The sequence below is a fragment of the Podarcis erhardii genome (genome assembly GCF_964252035.2).
Source record: "Podarcis erhardii genome assembly, chromosome: 13".
Taxonomy (NCBI): domain Eukaryota; kingdom Metazoa; phylum Chordata; class Lepidosauria; order Squamata; family Lacertidae; genus Podarcis; species Podarcis erhardii.
The window spans coordinates 32,729,978-32,753,366 of record NC_138502.1 but is presented as its reverse complement, the minus strand read 5'-3'; the positions used below and the strand labels follow the sequence as shown (position 1 = coordinate 32,753,366).

The 23,389-nt window shown below is 45.0% G+C and overlaps 2 protein-coding genes and 1 long non-coding RNA gene across 3 annotated transcripts; 2 read left to right on the top strand and 1 right to left on the bottom strand.

Annotated features, from left to right (window-relative positions):
* The first annotated feature begins 710 nt into the window (after positions 1-710).
* Positions 711-7,882, top strand: GIP (gastric inhibitory polypeptide). Its single transcript, XM_081838315.1, has 6 exons — positions 711-819; positions 1,614-1,703; positions 2,885-3,025; positions 3,869-4,000; positions 5,097-5,189; positions 7,749-7,882. Exons 2-6 carry the CDS (start codon positions 1,630-1,632, stop codon positions 7,756-7,758), a joined length of 450 nt encoding a protein of 149 aa, XP_081694441.1. The 5' UTR covers positions 711-819; positions 1,614-1,629; the 3' UTR covers positions 7,759-7,882.
* Positions 7,844-11,392, bottom strand: LOC309328334. The gene is made up of 4 exons (XR_014150787.1): positions 11,366-11,392; positions 10,626-10,710; positions 8,634-8,715; positions 7,844-8,404 (listed from the first exon to the last, which is right to left on the bottom strand). It is a non-coding gene; the product is annotated as an uncharacterized lncRNA (long non-coding RNA).
* Positions 11,393-11,455: 63 nt separating this feature from the next.
* On the top strand, positions 11,456-22,517 carry SNF8 (SNF8 subunit of ESCRT-II). The gene is made up of 8 exons (XM_081836649.1): positions 11,456-11,576; positions 14,598-14,648; positions 15,859-15,997; positions 16,606-16,710; positions 17,783-17,855; positions 20,080-20,221; positions 20,898-20,972; positions 21,584-22,517. The coding sequence occupies exons 1-8, from the start codon at positions 11,523-11,525 to the stop codon at positions 21,719-21,721; spliced, it is 777 nt and encodes a 258-aa protein (XP_081692775.1). The 5' UTR covers positions 11,456-11,522; the 3' UTR covers positions 21,722-22,517.
* Positions 22,518-23,389: the final 872 nt, after the last annotated feature.

Below are 23,389 nucleotides of genomic sequence, written 5' to 3'. Positions count from 1 at the left end.
GGGGTGCGTCACATGACACATCATGTGGCCGGGGGGCAAGTTAGCACTGATGCCCCCTAAGCAACCTTATTCATGTATGTATATAACATTTCCCTAATTTTCATCCCCCACATAATTTGAAAACTAGAAAGCACAGGAAATATTTGATTCACACCAGTGACTTTGACATGTGAGATAATCCAATACTGTACAGCAATTTTAATCAAAATCTGAAATGTAGGGGGGGAGTTTTTTGTTTGTTTTTTTAATGTGGTGATCTGTTGTGGAACAACTCCGCTGAAGGGGTTAACAGTGGTTACCCAGACCTCGTTTGCTGGTTGCGAAGGGGCCCCCATAACAGTTTAAGCTTCAGGGCCCCCCAAATGTAGGTCTGCCACTGGTGGGTTGTCCATCATTTGTTGGCTGAAAAGGTGGCAGCTCTAAAAGTAGCCAACATGAGAGGCAGGTCACAGTCAAGGCAACTTGCATGGACATTGCCTACTTTGGACTGTTAATTAACAGAGGAATGGTCTTGGGGAAATTTGGATGCTTAATGGCTTTAATTATAGAAAATGCACCGGATCTTCATTTTAGCAACACAGCAAAAGTTTAATTGCCATGAATGCAAACATGCTTTAAAATGGCATTTTCCTGCTCCAAAGGTCAACGAACCCAGAGTAGCTTTTAATCTGGTTTGATTAGGTGCAGGGCATCCTGTTTTGCTTCGCAGAAATGGCTTTGCTTTGTCACACCCTTGGGTATATATAAGGAATCCTCAAGGCTCCTGTTGGATGCCATATGCTCTCTGCTCCTCAAGAACAGCTTTGACAGATCCAAAAGGTAAGTCTCCTTTAAAATTTATTTCAACTGCATAGGAAGTGAACTACACCTTATGTACTTAACACGCCAATTTTCCATCACTTCTCCCAGTTTTATTTGTAACTGGACTGCGTATTTTCTGTTAATCACTGTTTAATCTTACTGTGTAATTTTTTTGTTTGAATTATGTATATGACCACCCTGGGACCTTTGGGTAAAGTGTGGATTATAAATATTTTAAATTAATAAAAATTAATAAAAATAATAAAAATTAAAATAATAATGAAATAACTATAACTGTAACCTGGAGGGGGTGATCTGGAAGCTGAAAAGAAGTAGGCCGGAAGAATGTGTTAACCTTTGTAGGTTGCCATTATTTCGGGGTGGGATTGAATCACAATCCAGATTGCACCACTATAATTGATTGGGAGTTCTTGTGCAACAAACACACTTCCCCCAAAAGTTCAGATTTTCTGCTGAAAGTAAAGTGATGGGGAAATGCAGTGGAACTTGTGGGATAGCAACATCATCTAACCTCCCCACAAACACATCAGAATGGTTGCTCTTCAAATACCCACTTCGTCTAATATCCCTGCAAACAAATCAGGAGGGGTGCTCATCCGCAAGTGGCCTCAAAATTAGTCATACTCAGAGCAGATACACTGAAATCCGTGTGTCTGAGTATGACTAACATTTGATACCCCACCCCAAGTCACTAAAGCACAGCCATCAAATAAATCCTTTCAGTGCCACTTCAGAGGACTCCCCCACACCCCGTCCCATCTGACACACCATGTACTGTTTTTAAATCACAGAACTCAAGCTTCAAACATGAAGTCCTTCAAAGTTCTCTTCCTCCTTTTGGTCTCTGTCAGCTTTGTGCTGATGGAAGAAAATGACTCAAGGTAAGTGTATGAACAGGGATACCTGAGGAAGTCAGTCCTTGTGAGTTCTGAACTGACCTGATCTGTGCTTTTTAGGTTAAATGTGTGGATTGAAATTTAACTATCCGTGGTTCTCCCAAGGATGAGGAGAAACATGTACAGTGGTACCTTGGGTTAAGAACTTACAGTGGTACCTTGGGTTACATACGCTTCAGGTTACAGACTCCGCTAACCCAGAAATCGTACCTCGGGTTAAGAACTTTGCTTCAGGATGAGAACAGAAATCGTGCTCTGGCGGCGCGGTGACAGCAGGAGGCCCCATTAGCTAAAGTGGTGCTTCAGGTTAAGAACAGTTTCAGGTTAAGAACAGACCTCTGGAACAGTGATACCTCTGGTTATCCGGAACGAATTAAGTACATAACCAGAGGTATCACTGTTCCAGAGGTCTGTTCTTAACCTGAAACTGTTCTTAACCTGAAGCACCACTTTAGCCAATGGGGCCTCCCGCTGCCGCCATGCCGCCAGAGCACAATTTCTGTTCTCATCCTGAAACAAAGTTCTTAACCCGAGGTACTATTTCTGGGTTAGCGGAGTCTGTAACCTGAAGCGTCTGTAACCTGAAGCGGATGTAACACGAGGTACCACTGTATCTTTTTTTCCTTTTTTAAAAAGATTTTCTTGTTTAGGTACCACTGTATCTGAACTGAGCGTCTTGCTAAGCTAAAGTGTTTCCTTATGCTAAAGCAGCTTCCGGTCCACAGACTAAATTAGGCCCACCAATATTCCTAATTTGTCCTAATTTCCAACCAGCCACAGATTAAGCTGCAGTTGCAAAGGCGCAATCAGGAACCTTATAGAACATTATTGGTTGTTCCTTTGCACCTGTGGCTTGCAATTGGTGCCATTTACATTTGATGACAAATGCAAGCAACACTACCAGAGTCAAACCCACCCGGGACTTTCTGATCAATGCTCCTGATAGAATCTGAGGTCTCCAAAAGCAGTGCAACTTGCTCCCAATCAGCTGTGCGCCTTGCATTTGGCAGCAAATTTCAACCGTCCCCTTTCACACATAGTCCGCAGAGAGTTATCCACAATGGGATCTGACCCATGAGCCGAAAGGAATTCCCCATCCTTTAGCTAGAGTGCTGTTCGAAACGAGAGGTGAGGATTTTCCCTATGTGTTTCTGTTTTGCTCTTAGGGAAAACACAAAGAACTCCAGGTTTCTGCAGAGACGGTATTCAGAGGGGACATTAGCAAGCGATTACAGTCGAACTTTGGACAGCATGATGAAGAAGAACTTTGTGGAGTGGCTCTTGAACAGGAGAGAGAGCATGATTGAGTAAGTCTATAGCACAGGTGGTTCATCCAGGATTTTGGGGGAAGCACTGGGTCAAACTGGTGTTTGGAAGGCTGAGTAGGAATGGAGGAATGCAGACGAGAAGGGAACACTTCTTTCTGGTCCAGGATCTTGCCTTGTTCCGCTCCATGGGCTAGCATTCTCAAACATGGACCAGTCTTAAAGTACCGTAAGTCCAATGGAGCTGATCAGTTTGGATGTGGTTGAGGAAGCCTGACTTAAATAACCTCCCCCCCACCCTTTATCAGGCTTTTTATTTGCTCTTGAGTTATACCTAGGTAGTTGGGACGCCTCTGACCAGCTTTGTTGGCATAAAAGGTAAAGGTAAAGGAACCCCTGACCGTTAGGTCCAGTTGTGACCGACTCTGGGGTTGTGGTGCTCATCTTGCTTTATTGGCTGAGGGAGCCAGTGTACAGCTTCCGGGTCATGTGGCCAGCATGACTAAGCCACTTCTGGCGAACCAGAGCAGCGCACGGAAACGCCGTCTACCTTCCCGCTGGAGCGGTACCTATTTATCAACTTGCACTGGCGTGCTTTCGAACTGCTAGGTTGGCAGGAGCAGGGACAGAGCAAGGGGAGCTCTCCCCGTTGTGGGGATTCAAACCACCGACCTTCTGATCGGCAAGTCCTTATCTCTGTGGTTTAACCCACAGCGCCACCTGCGCCCAAGGTTTGTTGCCATACCTTGGGATAAAAGAAAAGCAATGTGTTTGTGGGGGGAGAAACAGGGGGCAGATGAAATGGTCTTAACAGAGCTGAAGCATTATAGTACCCCTCAGAATCCCAGATTCCCAGGGAGATGACTTTTGTGTGTGTTCCCCCAGTAACAGAATTGACCCGTCCAGGAGAGATACTGAACCCACAGAATTAGATACATGGAATCAAGGCATTGAAGCTGTATCTCAGGAGGCAATGGACTTCATCAAATGCATTCTGCAAAATATGGGGAAACAGAGGTGAGCTCAACAACTTGTTTGGTCTGCAAAAGAAGATCCTATTTCAGCATAGAATAAGTATTTCAGCTGCAAAGTAAATCAGATCTCTTTCTCCTCCTCCAGATTATATTGCTACTACTATTTACCCATCCTTCACCCTAAGATCCCAAGGTGGATCATAACATTAAAACAACTTACAAAAATAAGTTATGTTGCCCTAAAAATATACACCTCAGGTAATATTATAGTTCAGTCAATCTAAAATCTGTTGAAAAAGTGATGTTTGCAAACATTTGCTATACATAATAAAATAATGTTCAGTTTAAAACTGCGCCAGTACTACCTCGCCTTTTAAATATTGTAATAAAGTAATTTTGAGATCAGATGGAAACTGTTAGCCTTTACTTTGATATAATAAAAATAAGATACCTTCCCATTTTTTAAAAAAAGAAATGGCCAAAGCCAAAAATGTATTAAAATATTTTTTATATCACCTTTCATTCAAGAATCTCAACGTGGTGTACAAAAAGCCTCTACATTACAATAAAACAGTAAAATAGCAGCATTTACAAAGCCAGGGTAGATATAAAACTGAAGAGCTCAGAAGCAAAACAATCTTAAAATGCCAGCAAAATATGCAAGGAGAACATTCCTGCCAACAAATATTTTCTACATAATGCTTAGTTTATGTGGAGTTGTAGGTACCGCTGGTGTTTTTTAAAATATCTTTTGACAGAAATTGTATGACTATAAACAGCTGCTCTGGGAAAATGTCTCGTGGCCATTTTAGAAAATGGCGCCTGCAGACTAATGCCAACCTGCTTATGTCTACCCAACTTTTTCTCATTCCAACACGCCTTCTGCATTATATATAGATGGGAATTGCTGTCAGGCATGAAATTCCTATGGAGGTCTATTACAAGGACTGCATTAAGAAAGCTGTTTCCAATTCCTAGCTACCAGCATCAAATTTTTAGTTGCCTAGGCAACTGGGCACCTGGGATTTTCCTCCCCACCAACTATGACTCTTTTGCAACTTTGCTCCCCGCCCCCCGCCATCTCAATCTCTGGGATCCCTGTGGCAGCAAATGTCTACTTCACAGTCCCTTTCTTCTAGCCTGGCTCTGCCAAAAGGTTCAGATGACTGGAAGGACGTCCGGAGGCAAGAACATCTGGCATGGCTGATTTCTGCTGACCTCTGCAGGCCAATGTGAGTGAATCGCTTCCTCTCCCTTTCCCCCTCTTCCCTTTCCCTTCCAAAGGCAAGAAAGAGTTGGGACTCCACAGACAACCCACGTGGTGGTTTGGGCAACCGTATTTTATGGGTGCCAAAGAAGCAGCTGGTCACCTGCAAGGTCCGGTGTTGATGGCTATATGCCAGAAACTCCAGAATAGTGATCGCTGCTCCTTATCTGCTGTTGACTGCTACTACAGAATCAGTGGGTGGCAAATGTTAATATTGAATATGAAGTAGCCACAGAAGGTTGATCCAAGGGAAATTTGGGAGCTATAAAAATGGTTTCATTTACATAATTACATAAGAAAATCTTGCTGGATCATCATCATCATCATCATCATAGCAAATAATAATTTATTTATACCCCAGCCACTCTGGGCGGCTTCCAACATAATATTAAAATACAATAGTCTATTAAACATTAAAAGCTTCCCTAAACAAGGAACAGGATCCAGCCCAGCATTCTGTTCTCACAGTGGCCAACCAGATGCCTGTGGGAATTCAGGTTCTTTTGGCTAAGAGATGGCAGTGTTATAATTAGTAAATCAACGCTGCTACAGCTTTGCACCAGTTTTCTTACCCCATATATGCCCACTTGGCCACATCAGTCTACGGAACCGGCATTTTTACAAATGCCAAAGAAATGTTTGATCCACCCTTGTGAGAAATCAATCTTTTAGTTACATGCTGCAATTCCCCATGCCTTTGTTGTAGTTTCTGAAGCTGAAACCATTTTCCCTTTAGGCACACCTCCCCAGACACGTCATTTTAGCATGTGTGCTTGTTTGTAAAACTGTGAATTTTAATCTATATTTGGGTAATTTTATTGTGCTTACTTGTTTGCAGTGTCTGTTTCCACTGCTATTATCTTGGAATATTTTATGTTCTTTTGTGTATGCTGCTTAGAGAGGTGCTTTGTGGGTTTTGGGGATTAAGCAGTATATAAAGCTTGCTAAATATTCCCCCATGGCTCAGATGCACATCTTGCATTTAGTAGGAGCCCTTGAGTTCAGTATTGTGGGATCAGTTTTATGGAGCTCCCTTCCAGGTGAGGACAGACAGACAACCCCATCCCTCTTGAACTTCAGCAGGCATTATAACTGAATTCTGATTCTATAGCTTTAACTATCCCCCCCCCCCCAATTGCACCGAGTTTCTCATACGCTGCTTACAAAGGCCATAGCTCAGTGGTAAGAGTATGCAGAAGGTCCCAGGATCAAATCCCCAGTATCTCCAGGTACGGCTAGGAGGAAGGACCCCTTCCTGAAACTCTGACAAGCCACTGCCCTGCAGTATAGACAAAACCACGCAAGGTGGATCATAAGACTGTAAAGTTGGGAGCGACCTCCAAGGGCCATCTAGTGCAGGGGTCAGCAAACTTTTTCAGCAGGGGGCCGGTCCACTGTCCCTCAGACCTTGTGGGGGGGGCGAACTATATTTTTTTTGGGGGGGGGATGAACAAATTCCTATGCCCCACAAATAACCCAGACATGCATTTTAAATAAAAAGACACATTCTACTCATGTAGAAACACGCTGATTCCCAGACAGTCCACAGGCCGGATTGAGAAGGCGATTGGGCCAGATCCGGCCCCCAGGCCTTAGTTTGTCTACCCATGGTCTAGTGCAACCCCACTGCAATGCAGGAATTTCAGCTAGATCATAATCCAACCTCTGCTTAAAAACCTCCAAGGCAGTTGAGTCCACCACCTCTCGTGGGAGTCTGTTCCACTGTCAAGCTGCTCTTGCTGTCAGAAAGCTCTTGTGGTGTTTAGTCGTAACCTCCTTACTTGTAACTTGAAGCCATTGGTTCGGATCCTGCCCTTTGGAGCAGGAGAAAACAAGCTTGCACCATCCTCCATTTGACAGCCCTTTAGATCAGGGGTCCCCAAACTAAGGTCCGTGGGCCAGGTAAGGCCTGAGGGACTCATTTATCCGGCCTGTGGCAACCCCTGTTGCCGCCGCCTGCTCTTACCGGCGCTGCGCTGTGCGGCTGCCCACTTCCGGGTCGGAGGAGCACCAGAAATAGCTTGTGCGCATGTGCAAGCGTTATTTCCGATGCACATCCGGGTCGGAGGAGGCCCGTGCACATGCGCACAAGCTATTTCTGGTGCTCCTCCGACTTGGAAGTGCTCCAGAAATAGCGTGTGCATATGGGCACACACTCCCCTGCCCTCCAGCCCGCCACACAGTCAGCGCTGGAGACACCGGCCCGAGGCGTGGTAAGTTTGCTGACCCCTGCTTTAGATATTTGAAGATGGCAATCATATCTCCTCTCAGTCTCCTCTTTACCAGGCTACACATACCATTGAATGTATGTTTGAATCATTCCTGCTTAGAAATGATTGTAATCAAGTGGCATATGTTTCCCAAGTAAATAAATAAAATACCATTGCTGAGCTAGGAATGCTCAGCCCAGAGCTTTACAGAAAGTTGCCCCCCTTCTCTATTTTTCACACCCCCCCCCCAAAAAAAACCAGGCTCCTTGGCAAACTTTACATATTTCACCATCTTTTCTCCTCTATTTTTCCAGGCTTCAATAGCTCACAGCTTCCTTGAGGAGAAAAGATGGACTAACTTCTGTACTCTCCTTGTTTTGTACCTTTGGCTAATGAGTGTCAACAGTAATTATGACAGCAGCAATAAAACAATTTATTATCAAGTTCAGACGTGAGTGTTAAGAGTGTTATTCAATTTTTAAAACAACAACACCCCAAACAGAATTCGTAAGTGCTCTCATCAGAAACAGAAGTTACAGGTTGTGCTAATCTGTCAGTCTGGTATGGTACATGACAGGGAGGTGATTCAGAATCCGTTCTCAGGGCAGCCCCACACAGCTGCACTGGGGTCATGAGAGATCAATGATTTGGTTCCTGCTCAGGCATGGTTATTTATTTTTAAGATACAAAACCTGAAGATTTAAAAAGCTGTTGTACAACAGTGAAACATTGCCACCAGCATCAATAGTAAAAAGGATGTTTTAAAATCTAAAACATAACTATGATTGCATATTTATTAAAAAGCAGAACCTTTATTTCAGCTGTAGAAGGGCTCCATAAAATACCAGTATATCTTAACGCAGTTCACAAAGGCTCGATGAAGATAGTTGAGATTTGGTGGGTTTTCCATGCAAAGGAGCAGTTTGGTCTCCCCCCCTCCCCAGCAGGTCCTGGATTTCCATCGCTTCCACTTTAAAAAACAACAACAAATAGTTGTTATTTTTATTTGCTTACAGGGCACATGGGTGTGCTGTAGCCATGCACATCTTAATATGCCCAGAGGCAAACTAAGTACACTGCCAGCCAAACTGATACATCTGGAGAAGGTGTGTTAGTGTTAAGTGCAAATCTGGTATGCAACAACCACTGGAATACTTTTGTGATTGGGAAAGAATGTGAGCCTATGAGCCTGGCAGTACCTGGTTCCTAGCTCAGCTCAGGAACTTTGCAGCTAGCCTTTGGTTGACTGCTGTCTCTCAGCCTTCACCCCACTCTGCCCACCTGCAATTTAGGTGAAATCATAATGATGTTACTCGGTGGTTGTAAGAACTGATGAAGTACATTTTGCTGTCTGAGTAGTGGCAAAGGGTCTCTCTCCCCTCCTACAAGTCAAGCTGCATTAACACCCAAGTTATTTTGGTATTAGAGGCAGAAAATGCCATGTCTATGGATATATTTCGCTCCCTGTCATTAACAACACAATAACCACAAATTCAACAATTTGCTGCCTTTTTCTGCAGGGCCACTGCACTCTGCCTAATGATAAGACTGACCAATGCTATTCACCAGGGGTCAGCAAACTTTTTCAGCAGGGGGCCGGTCCACTGTCCCTCAGACCTTGTGGGGGGCCAGACTATTTTTTTTGGGGGGGGGAATGAACAAATTCCTATGCCCCACAAATAACCCAGAGATGCATTTTAAATAAAAGCACACATTCTAATGTAAAAACACCAGGCAGGCCCCACAAATAACACAGAGATGCATTTTAAGTAAAAGGACACATTCTACTCATGTAAAAACAAGCTGATTCCTGGACCAACCGTGGGCCAGATTTAGAAGGCGACTGGGCCAGATCCGGCCCCCGGGCCTTAGTTTGCCTGCCCATGCTCTTCCCCACCATCACACAAGTTGAGTCCATTTGTTATTGCAGTGTGCCACTAGAGGGCAATATGACAGCGCATTTAACTCAGTTTCCAGAAAAGAGGTGGGAATGAATCATCTAAACACAACCCTCTTTTATAGTGCTGGCCTAAGTATATTACAGTGGAACCTCAGGTTACATATGCTTCAGGTTACAGACGCTTCAGGTTACTGACTCCACTAACCCAGAAATAGTACCTCGGGTTAAGAACTTTGCTTCAGGATGAGAACAGAAATCATGCTACGGCGGCGTGGCGGCAGCAAGAGGCCCCATTAGCTAAAGTGGTGCTTCAGGTTAAGAACAGTTTCAGAACAGAACAGAACGGACCTCCGGAACGAATTAAGTACTTAACCCGAGGTACCACTGTACTCAGAAGTCAGTCCTGCAGAGTTCAGTGGGACTTAGGCCTTATTAACAGCACAAACTAACCTCACTTACTCAGAAGCAAGTCCTGCTGAATTTAATGGGGCTTCCTCCCAGCCTGTTGCAATGCCCATATTCAGTAGTTTCAAAAGAAAGAGAACTGGTTTAAAGAGTATCTTGCTATTTTAGTCCCATCCAATGCAAATGATTATATAACTTTCTCCAGCATCTTTTAAATACCCCTTCTGAAATAATGTTCTGGCGATATATTCATCTGTTTATGAATGAGGGCAGGCAAAAATACATGTTAAATGTTTTAATAAACAAAGCACTGTTAAGTGTATGGTTTATGGTTTTTAATTTTGCCAGTCAACATATTACTTTTCACTCTTGACTTCAGAAGAAAGTCATGTATTGCACTACCGTATTACAGTAATTCTTTTAAGGAGTGCTCCAAACTCTGGGCTATCCTGCCTTTCCTTTTTAGGGCTATTTCTGACGACGGAAATTTTGGACCTAAATACTCAATGCAGCTTATCTGACCTAATATCAGATTCCCATGTTGCAGTTCTTTTTTTGGGGGGGGGTGTTATTGGGTTGTTGTTTTTTATTTGATTATATATATTGTGGTTTTTATGTTGATCTTTTCTTTGAACCGCCCAGTCCTCTGGGTGTAGGGCAGTATATAAATTCAATAAATAAATAATAATAAATGAGGTTACATAGCTGCATAGAATAAGAACGGGGTGTCAGGTATCTTTTTTCCAGGTTAAGTGAGGCTAGGAGTGCTGCCCAAATGTGCTCACCCACTGCCAAGTTTGGGATCCTCCCCAAATGCACGTGTTTATATGGGTGGATGGATAGCTCTGGGTAGCCAAGCAGAGACAAGATTTACAAATTCACGTACATGCATGCGTGTATAACAAATCCCAGAGGGGGCCAACGGGTTGCTTCGAAGTCATTTCAGCAGGGATTTGAACCTATGACTCTCTCTTTTTTGATAACAATTTATTAATTTTTTCAAAAAACAAAAATAAAAAACAATAGAAAAACAAAGCAAAATACAATTATAGCAATTCAAATACAGTAATAAATCTTAACTCAATTGACTTCCCTCCACTCCCCATTTTGGTTCCATTGTACTAGCTTGTTCATAAAACCTTATATTGTTAATAGTCCAATCTTAAAACCTTATTCATCTTAATGCAAGTGACTTTTGAAAGTTCTACTAGTGTAAAAATCTATACACAACCCTTAGAAAGTATGCATTAAACATTTCCCTTTTTTAAAAAAGAAATACAATATCCTCTTTTGGGGGGGGTATCAAAAAACCTATGATTCAAATATTGCAAATCCAGCACTCCATCCGCTATGCCACCCTGAAAATATGCGAATTCTCGTTTGAAGAATTTGAAGAAGTCTCTGAAGAAGTGTGCATGCACACGAAAGCTCATACCAATAACAAACTTAGCCGGTCTCTAAGGTGCTACTGGAAGGAATTTTTTTAGTTTGTTTCTCATTTGTGAATTTACGTCTCTAATTATTGGGGACATTTCAGCACCAGATGGGAGGGGGCAATGCCCCCACCCCCCCCAAAAAAACCCCACCCCGCATTCTCCTAGAAGGAAGGTGGCAACCCTCCCCGACCCAAAAGAAGCTTCCTTCCTGTCGCGCGCTGATGACGTAGAGGTTTCTCTAATGTTCTTAATACCGCCTCCCCTCCCCCCCCCCCGCACCCCAAATCCACTCCCTTTCCACCATCTCCCTAAAGAGGCTCGAGCCCGGACGCCGCTCGCTGGCAGCAATGCACCGCCGGGGAGTCGGGGCCGGCGCCATCGCCAAGAAGAAGCTGGCCGAGGTCAGGCTTCTTTTTCCTCCTCCTCCTCCTCCAGCTGGTCTTCCTTTCATTCCCATATTGCTTGCTTGCTGTCTTCCCCCCACCGCCAGCCCAGCCTTTGTAGGAGGGGAAGGGGCTGCAGTTTGCGCCTCCTGCCACTCCCCAGTAAGCTCTTTGGCCCTTACCAGTGTCGGATTTACGAATAATAATAATAATAATAATAATATTTTTTTATTTATACCCCGCCCTCCCCTGCCAAGACCGGGCTCAGGGCGGCTAACAACCAATAATAAAAACAAGTTGATTAAAATACAATTTAAAGATTAAGATACAACATTAAAACAATTAGGGAGCAAGCTCATCATAGGAGGAGAAAGGAAAAAGAAAAAGAAAAAGGGGGAGGGAATCAAACAGATTCTGAGCCAAAGGCCAGGTGGAACAACTCTGTATAAGCTAAAGAAGCTATAGCTTAGGGCCCCACTCTCTTGGGGGCCCCAAAAAAATTAAAGGGGGAAAAACACACACCTGGATGTGCATTTCCAAAATACAAGACAGGAGCCAGCAAACTTTTAAAGCAGGGGGCCAGTCCACCGTCCCTCAGACCTTGGGGGGGGGGCGGACTATATTTTTTTTGGGGGGTGGGGAAATGAACGAATTCCTATGCCCCACAAAAAATCCAGAGATGCATTTTAAATAAAAGCACACATTCTACTCATGTGAAAACACCAGGCAGGCCCCACAAATAACCCAGAGATGCTTTTTATATAAAAGCACACATTCTACTCATGTAAAAACACATTGATTCCCAGACTGTCCGCAGGCTGAATTTAAAAGGCGATTGGGCTGGATCCGGCCCCCAGGCCTTAGTTTGCCTACCCATGATATAAGATAAAAAACAAATAAAATAAAGCCTACATACAGCAACAGTGTTTGGTGTTGTGTCGGCTCCTGTGATGTAAATTGTGTTTCTAAAGAAACTTTTGTTATTGCCACATGTGTTTGCATTATTAAGTTTGTTATGCATGAAAAATCATTTTATGTTAGAGCTTAACAATTTTTTCACTATGAATATACTTCTTAATTGTATTTCAACAATTATTTTGATAAAATACATACTTTGTTACGTACAAATGGCTTTAGATACCTGTGAGGTCCATAAATTACCATATAGCATATATTCAACAAAAAAAACAGCGACAGTTTGTTGTTGACAAAGGGCAGCTGGACATATAAAGGGGCCCATTACCTTCAGTAGCTTACGGTCTCATCAAACCTCAACCCGGCCCTGCTTCAACCCCAGACTGGGCAAGGGGTGGTGGTGGAGAAACACACTTTGCACGTGCTCAGAGGCATTTATCTTCAGTCCCATTGCCCATTATTGTATCCTGCAGCTGGCAGGGATCACCCCAGGCATTCGCTGCTGCTGCTTCTCACGATCTGCTGCACCTCTCGCCTAAACTAGGGCTGCCTGACTTCTTAAAATCCCTTGCTGGAATTTGCCTCCTTCGCGCTTTTGTCTGATGAGACAGGAAGAGAAGAAGAATCTTTATTTGCATCAGCCACTAGCCATAGCAATAAAATAAAATGTACTGAAGATATGTGTCCCTGCTTCAGGAGAACGATGAAGCAGGGACGGGAGACTTGTGGCCATGGGCGTAGCCGAGGGGGTGCAGGGGGGCAGCTGCACCTCCTCCAAAATAATAAAAACCAATACAAATTTGAGGTTCTGCCTCCCCCCCCCCAACTAAAGCCTGCTCCCTCTAACAAAAATCCATGCTTGTGGCCCTCCGGATGTTGTTGGACTGCATGTCCCATTGGCACCAGCAAATGCTCCAATGAAGGGAATTGTAGTCCAACGTCATGTGGTGGGCCACAGGTTTCCCCTCTGCTCCTGTAAGGTAAGCGTTATTCTCCATTTTGCAGATGTGGAGACTGAGGCTAGGAGAGAGCGGTTTGCCTCAGGCCACCTTGTGTGTGGAAGAAGGGAGATTGAAACTTCCTGGTTCGTAGCTCAGTCTCTTAGCAGCTAAGCTACACCAGCTCTTGACAATTTGTGCAGTCAGTTATTTGTGGGTTCCAGTAGAGGCTAATGGAGCATCTCTTCCAACATTTCTCCGATGAAAATAAGGACGTCGTATTTAATAATAATAATAATAATAATAATAATAATAAATAATTAATGATAATTTTATTTTTTACACCCCACCCATCTGACTGGGTTGCCCCAGCCACTCTGGGCTGCTTCCAACATATATAAAAACATAATAAAACCTTAAAAACTTCCTTATACAGGCCTGCCTTCAGATTTCTTCTGAAGGTTGTGTAGTTACTTACTGTATTTCCTTGACATCTGATGGGAGGGCATTCCAGAGGGCAGGTGCCACTACCAGGAAGGCCCTCTGCTTGGTTCCCAGTAACTTCATTTTTCACAGTGCGGGAACCACCAGAAGGCCCTCAGAGCTGGACCTCTGTCTCTGGGCTGAATGATGGGCGTGGAGACGTTCCTTCAGATATGCAGGGCCGAGGTTGTTCAGGGCTTTAAAGGTCAGCACCAACATGGTCCGTTGGACTCAGAAACTATTTTAATTGTGTTCTTAGAAAGCTGCGTAAATGTAGGCAGAAAGGCAGCTTGCTGGCCTTCAAGAGAAGGGAGAGTTGCACCACTTTGATGCTACAACTTAAGACAGCCGAGTCTTGGGTGCTTGCCAAACAGTCCCGTGGACAGGGTATTCTCATAAGAGCATGATGAGTATGCTGGATCAGGCCAATGCCCCATCTAGTCCAGCATCCTGTTCTCACAGTGGCCAACCAGAGCCCGTGCAAAGCCTGCAAGCAGGGCATGAACGCAACAACGCTCTGCCCAGCCACAATTCCCAGCAACTGGCATTTAGAAGCATCCTTCCTCTGACAGTGGAAGGAGAATGTAGCCGTTGTGGCTCTCATAATGATGTTTAAGAATCAGAGATGCACATCCGGGGGTGGGGTGGGGAAATGGCTTATATATCACTGTGTGTCTTATCACCACTTTTTTTTCCTTTGTAGGCCAAATACAAGGAACGTGGGACAGTTTTGGCTGAAGACCAATTAGTCCAGGTGAGATGAGGAAACACCAAGGTCTTGTTGTTGTTATTATTACTATTATTATTATTATTATTTTATTATATATAATTTTTATTAAATTTTCTGTTTTACAATTTAGAATATTCGTTTAGACAACCTTAAGATATAAATGACTTCCCTTCTTCTCTTTCCATGGTTCATTTTGCATAGCATAAAATCCCTGCATATTTTATATAAACTAAACCTTTCAGTATTCCATTGTTACTTCCATCAAAACTTATTTAGACTGTTGAATTTATCTTAATGCTGCCAACGTTTTCAAATGTACACAATTATCCACCCATATATTCAGTAAACATTTCCCAATCTTCTTTAAACGAGTGTTATTCTCGTTCTGTTATTCTGTAATTTAGATCCACAAACTCTGCATATTCCATCAGCTTAAGTTGCCATTCTTCTTTAGCTGGGACCTTTCCATTTTTGGGCTAACAAAACACAGGACGCCATAGTGGCATACATGTGAATAACCGTTTTTGACATATGGGAATTTCCATCTGAATTATCCCCAACAAATAGGACTCTGTTTTTTTTTTTTGAAAGGTGCTTTAAAACATTTTTTTCAGTTCATTTAAAATTATTTCCCAGTACCCTTTTACCCTTTTACAGGTCCACCACATATGAAAGAACGTTCCCTCAACCTCATTACATCTACAGAGATTTAATGAGGAAACACCAAGGTTTGATCTTAGCGTTAAAAGGAGGGCCACTGCAAAATGTGTGAATCTGAAAAGCTCTTGTATGAGCCTAGGCTTCTATACACGGTGCACATTATCAACCCATTGGTTCCCATTGTCACAGGGTGTTGCGCTGATCAGGGGGAACCAACAGCTTGGGGAAATGAATAGAAAAACACATAGGTAATATGTGTGTATTGATGGTATATGATAGTAATAATTTCCGGCTTCCCTATGATATACAGCATGTTTTCGCCAGTGGATGGGACACAGAGATGGATAATCCATTGGCTTAATCCCAACATTAGACTTCAACCTATTAAGAAGACAGCGCTGGAGAAAAAAAGCTTTGCCATAAATCGTTTCTTTGTGGTAATGGCAACAGAGAGTTGTCCCTTATGAAACATCAGTCTGTTCTGGGTCTCAAAGGTGTATTTCGAATTAGTAGCCTTTCCAAGCAGATCGTTTTAAATCTGGTTCTTCTTTCTATCCTCTGGCTTCGTTTACAGATGTCCAAGCAGCTGGATACATTTAAAACTAACCTCGAAGAGTTTGCCAGCAAACACAAGCAAGAGATCCGTAAAAACCCGCAGTTCAGAGTCCAGTTCCAGGACATGTGTGCAACGATCGGGGTTGATCCCCTAGCCTGTAAGAAATGGGGGAGGCAGGGATTTAGGGGGTGGGGAGAAGCAGGGTGAGGAAGGGTTTCTGCATAATCTGCTGGTCTTTCATTGGCGCTTCAGTTCGATCTTCCGTGTTAAAAATTAAAAAAAAGGAGTGGCATTGTTTCTCAAATCAAAAACGAGTTATCACATTATAATGTAAGTTGTAAGCCCTCTGAGGACGGACCATTTTTATCCATGCCCTGCCTTCCCAAGCCATTGGGAGTGGATGGTGGGCCTGTCTGTATCTCCTTATCCCCAACCTGTCCTTGCTCAGAGGCAAGCTAAATTTACAGTCAGTAAGAAGGAGAATTGGATGAGCATAAAGAACTTTCCGTGGACTTCTCGCTGCCAAATGGAAAATCACTCCAAGGAAATGTTCCAAAAATCATGGATAGGGAAGGCAGAGAACAGGTCTTGTCCCCTTTGAATTCTTGACACTTGCCAAACTAGGAAGTTCCTTTGCCTTTGCCTTTATTTTAAAAAATCTAAACTTGCAAAATTGGGTCCTTGAGAGTCTAAAATAATAATAATGCAGCATTCTTTTTTTGTCTTTCATAAAATCATATCCATATTTCATTCCCTCTTCTGCAGCTGGCAAAGGATTCTGGTCAGAAATGTTGGGTGTTGGAGATTTTTACTACGAGCTCGGTGTTCAGATTATTGAAGTCTGTCTAGCTCTAAAGCACAGAAATGGAGGTGAGGATAGCTTCCAATCTCTTATCTTCGCAGGGGTGTGTGTGTGTGTTTGCTGTTCTCTCTAATGCCTGCCTGCCTGCCACTCTCTGAATGTGTGGCCGGTATCTGTGAGCTTCTTGGCCATGCTAGTCCAGCCCCCTAGAAACATTAAGACAACCCTGAGCGTCTCCACTCAGAAGTAAATCCCACTGAGTTCAGTGGGTCTTATTTCTTGGTAGTTGTGCATAGAATTTCATGCGTCAGTAAGAGTAAGACTCTTACTATGGAGGAAGCCGCATTGAACTCAGGGGAGGGACCTATTGCTGTGCTGGCTGGGGCTGATGGGAATTGTAGTCCAAAATACCTGGAAAGCACCAGGTTGGGGAAAACTAGTGTATAGGATTGCAACCCTCTATATATACAGTTGTATCTTGGAAGTTGAACGGAATCCATTCCGGAAGTCTGTCCGACTTCCAAAATGTGGCTTCCGATTGGCTGTTGGAAGCTCCTGCAGCCAATCGGAAGCCCCATCGGACATTCGGCTTCTAAAATAGTTCACAAACTGGAACAGTTACTGTTTGCGGAGTTTGGGAGCCAAAATGTTTGAGAACTAAGCTGTTTGAAAACCAAGGTACGACTGTGTGTGTATGTCTATATTTTATTGAATTTTCTGTTTTACAATTTAAAATACTCACTTTACATCCTTAAGATATCAATGACTTCCATTCTTCTCTTTCCATGGTTCATTTTACATATCATAAATCCCTGCATGTTTTACAAAAACTATACCATTCAGTATTCCATTATTGCCTCCATCAAAACTTGTTTACACTGTTGAATTTATCTTAACGCTGCCAGCGTTTTCAGCTGTGCACAACTATTTCCCATATATTCAATAAACATTTTCCAATCTTCTTAAAACGTATGTTCTTCTCGTTCTCTTATTCTATATGTTAAGTCTACAAGTTGTGCCTATTCTGTCAACTTAAGTCTAGGATTGCAACCTTAGCCTGCTAACATATTGGGTTGGATTCAAATTCCTTGTATACATGGCTGTGTGTTAACACGCACCTTGCTTCCTCATTCCCGCTAGGCCTGATAACACTGGAAGAACTTCACCAGCAAGTGCTCAAGGGGAGAGGAAAATTTGCGCAAGATGTCAGCCAGTAAGCCTTGCGTTGAAACTGCACTGCAGTGGGGGGTGTAATATGTTTTGCATCATTTTGCGTAATTCGTTGTGGCTGCCGAAGGTTCACTGGCAATGTCTAGGGTGATGGAGCAGAGCTGCCCACCGGAAATAATTAAATCAGTTGTGCACATTGACAAGTGCAGAAGTACTGTTTTGGGGGGACAGGGTGCAGGTGGGTATGGAGGACTCCCTGGTCCTGAATGGGGTAACTGCCCCTGAAGGACCAGGTGTGCAGCCTGGGAGTCATTTTGGACTCACAGCTGTCCATGGAGGCGCAGGTCAATTCTTTGTCCAGGGCAACTGTCTACCAGCTCCATCTAGTACGCAGGCTGAGACCCTACCTGCCCGTGGACTGCTTGCCAGAGTGGTGCATGCTCTGGTTATCTCCCGCTTGGACTACTGCAGTGTTTCCCAACCGGTGTTCCGCGGCACACTAGAGTGCCGCAAGACGTTGCCTGGTGTGCCGTGGGAGGGAGGCGGGCGAGTCCGGCGGCGAGAGGCGGGGCGGCGGCGGCGGCGAGCACACGCGGGGCGGCGAGCGAGCTCCCTCCCAAATCCCATCGCCGCTCGCTTCGGCCGGCCGCCCCGTGCCGCCGCCCCAAGCCTCGCGCGCCCAGCGGGAGCTCCTGCCGGGCGCGCAAGGCTTGCAGACACTCGCCCGAAGCACGGGGAGCCCTCCGGAGGGCTCCCTGTGCTTCGGGCAACAGGCTGCCGCCCCAAGCCTTGCGCGCCCAGCGGGAGCTCCTGCCGGGCGCGCAAGGCTTGCAGACACTCGCCCGAAGCACGGGGAGCCCTCCGGAGGGCTCCGCGTGCTTCGGGCAACAGGCTGCCGCCCCAAGCCTTGCGCGCCTGGCGGGAGCTCCTGCCGGGCGCGCAAGGCTTGCAGACACTCGCCGAAGCACGGGGCACCCTCCGGAGGGCTCCGCGTGCTTCGGGCAACAGGCTGCCGCCCCAAGCCTTGCGCGCCTGGCGGGAGCTCCTGCCGGGCGCGCAAGGCTTGCAGACACTCGCCCGAAGCACGGGGAGCCTTCCGGAGGACTCCGTGTGCTTCGGGCAACAGGCTGCCGCCCCAAGCCTTGCGCGCCTGGCGGGAGCTCCCGCCGGGCGCGCAAGCCTTGCAGACACTCGCCCGAAGCACGGGGAGCCCTCCGGAGGGCTCCCTGTGCTTCGGGCAACAGGCTGCCGCCCCAAGCCTTGCGCGCTGGGCGGGAACTCCTGCCGGGCGCGCAAGGCTTGCGGACAGCTTCCTGAAGCCTGGAGAGCAAGAGGGGTCAGTGCGCACCGATGCCTCTTGCTCTCCAGGCTTCAGCGAAAGCCTGCATTCGCCCCATAGGACGCACACACATTTCCCCTTTATTTTTGGAGGGGAAAAAGTGCGTCCTATGGGGCGAAAAATACGGTACTTTCTTTGTGTTTATTTGATGCCTATTAAAGAGAGTTACTTTATATATAGTCAATATAGGCACAGAGTTAATTTTTTAAACATTTTCTAATGGTGGTGTGCCTCGAGATTTTTTTCATGAAACAAGTGTGCCTTTGCCCAAAAAAGGTTGGGAAACACTGGACTACTGCAATGCGCTCTACGTGGGGCTACCTTTGAAGGTGACCCGGAAACTGCAATGAATCCAGAATGCAGCAGTGAGACTGGTGACTGGGAGTGGCCGCCAAGACCGGTCCTGAAAGACCTACATTGGCTCCCAGTACGTTTCCGGGCACAATTCAAAGTGTTGGTGCAAACCTGTTTAAGGGCTGCCTTCAGATGTCTTCTAAAAGGCAGATAGTTGTTTATTTCCTTGACATCTGATGGAAGGGCATTCCACAGGGCAGGCACCACTACCAAGAAGACCCTCTGCCTGGTTCCCTGTAGCTTCACTTCTCACAGTGAGGGAACCGCCAGAAGGCCCTCAGAGCTGGACTTCATTGTCCGGGCTGAACAATGGGAGTGGAGACGCTCCTTTAGGTATACAGGACCGAGGCCATTTAGGGCTTTAAAGGTCAGCACCAACACTTTGAATTGTGCTTGGAAAGATAAGAAAACTATGTTTCTCAGGTAACTCATTTCTGCACCCAGTGCTATGTTTTATAGCTTTTCTGTGCTTCCACTGAATCACAGCATAATACACACCTTGTTGGACATTGTTGAAGGTACTGATGCACCGAGACCATCCTTTGCCCTGACTCTTCTTTCCCTGGCTCCTCAGAGATGACCTCATCCGGGCAATTAAGAAGTTGAAAGTTCTAGGAAACGGCTTTGGGATCCTTCCTGTTGGTGGGACCTACCTGATCCAGTCTGTGCCGGCTGAACTAAATATGGACCATACGGTTGTGATACAACTTGCTGAGGTACCCATGCCTGGTTGACTCAGTTTCTGCTATTATTCCAGGGGTTGATTCAGAGTTCTTGTCCTTCCTTGCCTATACAGTCCTACCTTGCAAGCTGAACAGAATCCATTCTGTAAGTCCATTCAACTTCCAAAACGTTCAAAAACCAAATCGCGGCTTTGCTCCTGCAGCCAATCAGAACCCGCAGAAGCCCCATCAGACATTCGGGTTCCAAAAAGAACGTTCACAAACCAGAACAATCACTTCTGGATTTGCGGCGTTTGGGAGCCAAAACATCCGAGTTCCAGGGCATTTGGGATCCAAGGTACGACTGTATGTGTGTGTGTTTCATTGACATCCTTATGGCCACCCATAGTTCACTGGCCTCTGTTGGGAGACAGAAGGGCGGGGGGAGCTCCACCATTTCTCCTCAGTCTGGTCCTCTTCAGTCCAGTCCCTGACAAGCGGACATTGCTTCTCCCTAGTCAGGAGCCCTTCCTAAACTTCTTTTCCAACCCCCCATGCTGAGGGCATGACCCTGGGTCATTTTGCAGGTGTAATCTACCCCTGAAGTCTTAAGTCCTTGCCTACAAGATGGTGTGCGTTGAACGTCTCCTTGTTGTTTTTAGTGTTGGCTGGGCTTTTCTGATGAGTGACCTGTTTTGAAATTGCCTCCTTTCTTTACTCTCCGTTTCAGAAAAAGGGGTATGTGACCATCAGCGAGATCAAGTCGAGTTTGAAGTGGGAGGCGGAACGGGCGAAGCAAGTTTTGGTATGTCAACAACGAGTTACATTATAAAAAGAAAAGAGCGCCCACCTCTTGGCAGCTAGGAAAGTGAAATATTGCATTAGAAGTTGTGTAGGTTAGGCAAAAGTGTGCATGCACACGAAAGCTCATACCAAGAACTAACTTAGTTGGTCTTTAAGGTGCTACTGGAAGGAATTTTTTATTTTGTTTTGACTATGGCAGACCAACACGGCTACCTATCTGTAACTATCATTATACATGTTTGCTTGAAACTAAATGTTGCAGCATGGAGTCTTCTCTGTTGAGGATTCTAAGCTATCCATTCCATGAACCCCCCTGCAGATTTCTGTTTCTTCCCCAACAGTAAGTCAACATTCTGTGGCCACTGAGCATGCTCAGTCCTCCCCCTGTTCTAGGGTTTCCCCACTACAAAGCTCAGGGTTCCCCAAGCCTGCTGCTGGGAGAGTCCTGTTGCACTCCGTTCCTGCATCTGGTTGGCTACTGTAAGAACAGAATGTTGGACTAGATGGGCTTAGTTCTTCGTATGTTCTCCTGCCTGCATTGTGTTGGGGGGAGAGTGCAAAACCACTTGTGATAGCCCTCCTCTCCAAATAATAATCTCTGGCTTTTTGCAGGATCACTTGCTGAAAGAGGGCATGGCGTGGCTCGATACCCAGGCTCCAGTGGAACCACAGTACTGGCTACCTGCCCTCTTCACAGAGCTTTACTCTCAGGAAATCACACCCGAAGAAGCGAAGGAAGCTTTGCCTTGACAGCCGAAAAGGGGACTTATTTATCTGAACATTTTCATTTAAATGGGATGACACTTTTTGCATTAACATGATAAAGCTGAGTCACATCGAATACCTATATTCTCTCTCTCCCCCTGCCCCAAGTCTTTAGAAGAAAACGTCTGTGTTACCAAACACTGCCAAGCAGGTATATTTGACACTGATTTTGGGGCTTCTGCACGATGGAGAGACTTATTTCGTTAGCAAGCTATTAGTCCTCATGACTGGAAAGGTGTGGATGTGGGTTTTTTTTCTCCTTGAAGACTTAGAAAGTGGAGATGATTGGAGTCAATGTATGTATTGTAAGCGTCTCTCCCTCCTTTCCCCCATTTCCTAATTACATCGTTGTATACTTGATTTAACTCTGTGTACACTGGTTGCCTTCCCTAGTAAGGGTTCTTTGTCTATCTCGCAATAAGGTGAGAGAACCCCATCTTTAAATGGTGAAACAGCCAAGATTCTATACTGTTCCTTACTGGGGCTTTGGGAAAGGGACCAAATAATTTTACTATTCTGTACATTCTCTCATGCCCCATTACAGTGTTGAAATCGTCCTCAGTTTGTGTTTCTTAAAAAGCCAGTTTCTAGTCCTGCGATGACAGGGCTTTAAAATTATTTGAATTATTGGAGTCTAGCAGCGCTAGATGTATTTTCAAATTCTGTCAACTCCACAACTGGGAAGACAAGAGGATGGGGACAGGAAGAGAATTATTTGTACCTTTGTATAGTGAAATCTACTCACTTTTATTCTTTGCAAATGCAGTAATGTGGATTTCACGAAACTGCCTTAAGATTCTTCCCTGTGTCATTATTGTGAACAACCTAGAAATCTGACTGGGCATTTGAAGAGCTCTTTCATCCACTTACGCAGAGAAACACCTAGGGCCAAGATTCCACCTTAGGCTTTGTGGTTACAGGTATAAAAATCACCTGTGTGCGCACTTGCTCATTTAGATCAAAGCATGTGAGTCAGCAGAGCAAAGGAGTCATTTCCACAGGTCGGATTTGCTTTTCTTGGCAAGTGAGGAGGAACTGCCTCCGGTAACTTCACAAAAATTACCTTAAGGCAGCTTACAGAAAACTGCCGGCTGTTCACATATACAGAGGGAATCCTGAGCCATAGATTGTGGTAAGCAACATCAACCACAGACCTGACTTGGGCAGAAATGCTTATGCAGTCCCCCTGGGTGACTCGGCCTCAAGTTCAGCAGTTCTAGGCAGCTGGTCAAACCCTCCAATGAGATGCTTTGGGTGTCTGCTTGGATATCATAGCAGCAGATATCCTGCTTTTCTCCATTGTGTCCTCAGCACAGCCTTGTAAGGTAAAAAGTCAGGTTGAGAAACCAGATGAGCCAAGTCACCCGGGTGGGTTGCACGTCTCAGTGGCAATTTGAACATGGGCCTCCGACACTCCTAAACACTGTACTGTGCTTTTCTTAAAAGAAGAAATGGTGCCTGTACTCACCATGAAGTTGTTACAGTAAGTTCCAAACTTTTAACCAGTGCTTCTAGGAAAAAAAGGTGCCAGTACTGCGGGTGCAGCCTGCCATTTTACCTACTCCTGCTTCAGAGCTGCACTTTGAACTATTAGTACCCCACTGTAGAGTAAAGGGATGTGGGTGGCACTGTGGTCTAAACCACTGAGCCTCT

Bases quoted from the DNA above. Each gene is read 5' to 3' on its own strand.
- GIP (XM_081838315.1), top strand. From the start codon at position 1,630: ATGAAGTCCTTCAAAGTTCTCTTCCTCCTTTTGGTCTCTGTCAGCTTT. The intron at 1,704-2,884 runs GTAAGTGTATGA...TTTTGCTCTTAG, and splicing joins ATGGAAGAAAATGACTCAAG to GGAAAACACAAAGAACTCCA. The intron at 3,026-3,868 runs GTAAGTCTATAG...GTGTTCCCCCAG, and splicing joins AGGAGAGAGAGCATGATTGA to TAACAGAATTGACCCGTCCA.
- SNF8 (XM_081836649.1), top strand. From the start codon at position 11,523: ATGCACCGCCGGGGAGTCGGGGCCGGCGCCATCGCCAAGAAGAAGCTG. The intron at 16,711-17,782 runs GTGAGGATAGCT...CATTCCCGCTAG, and splicing joins TCTAAAGCACAGAAATGGAG to GCCTGATAACACTGGAAGAA. The intron at 20,973-21,583 runs GTATGTCAACAA...GGCTTTTTGCAG, and splicing joins AACGGGCGAAGCAAGTTTTG to GATCACTTGCTGAAAGAGGG.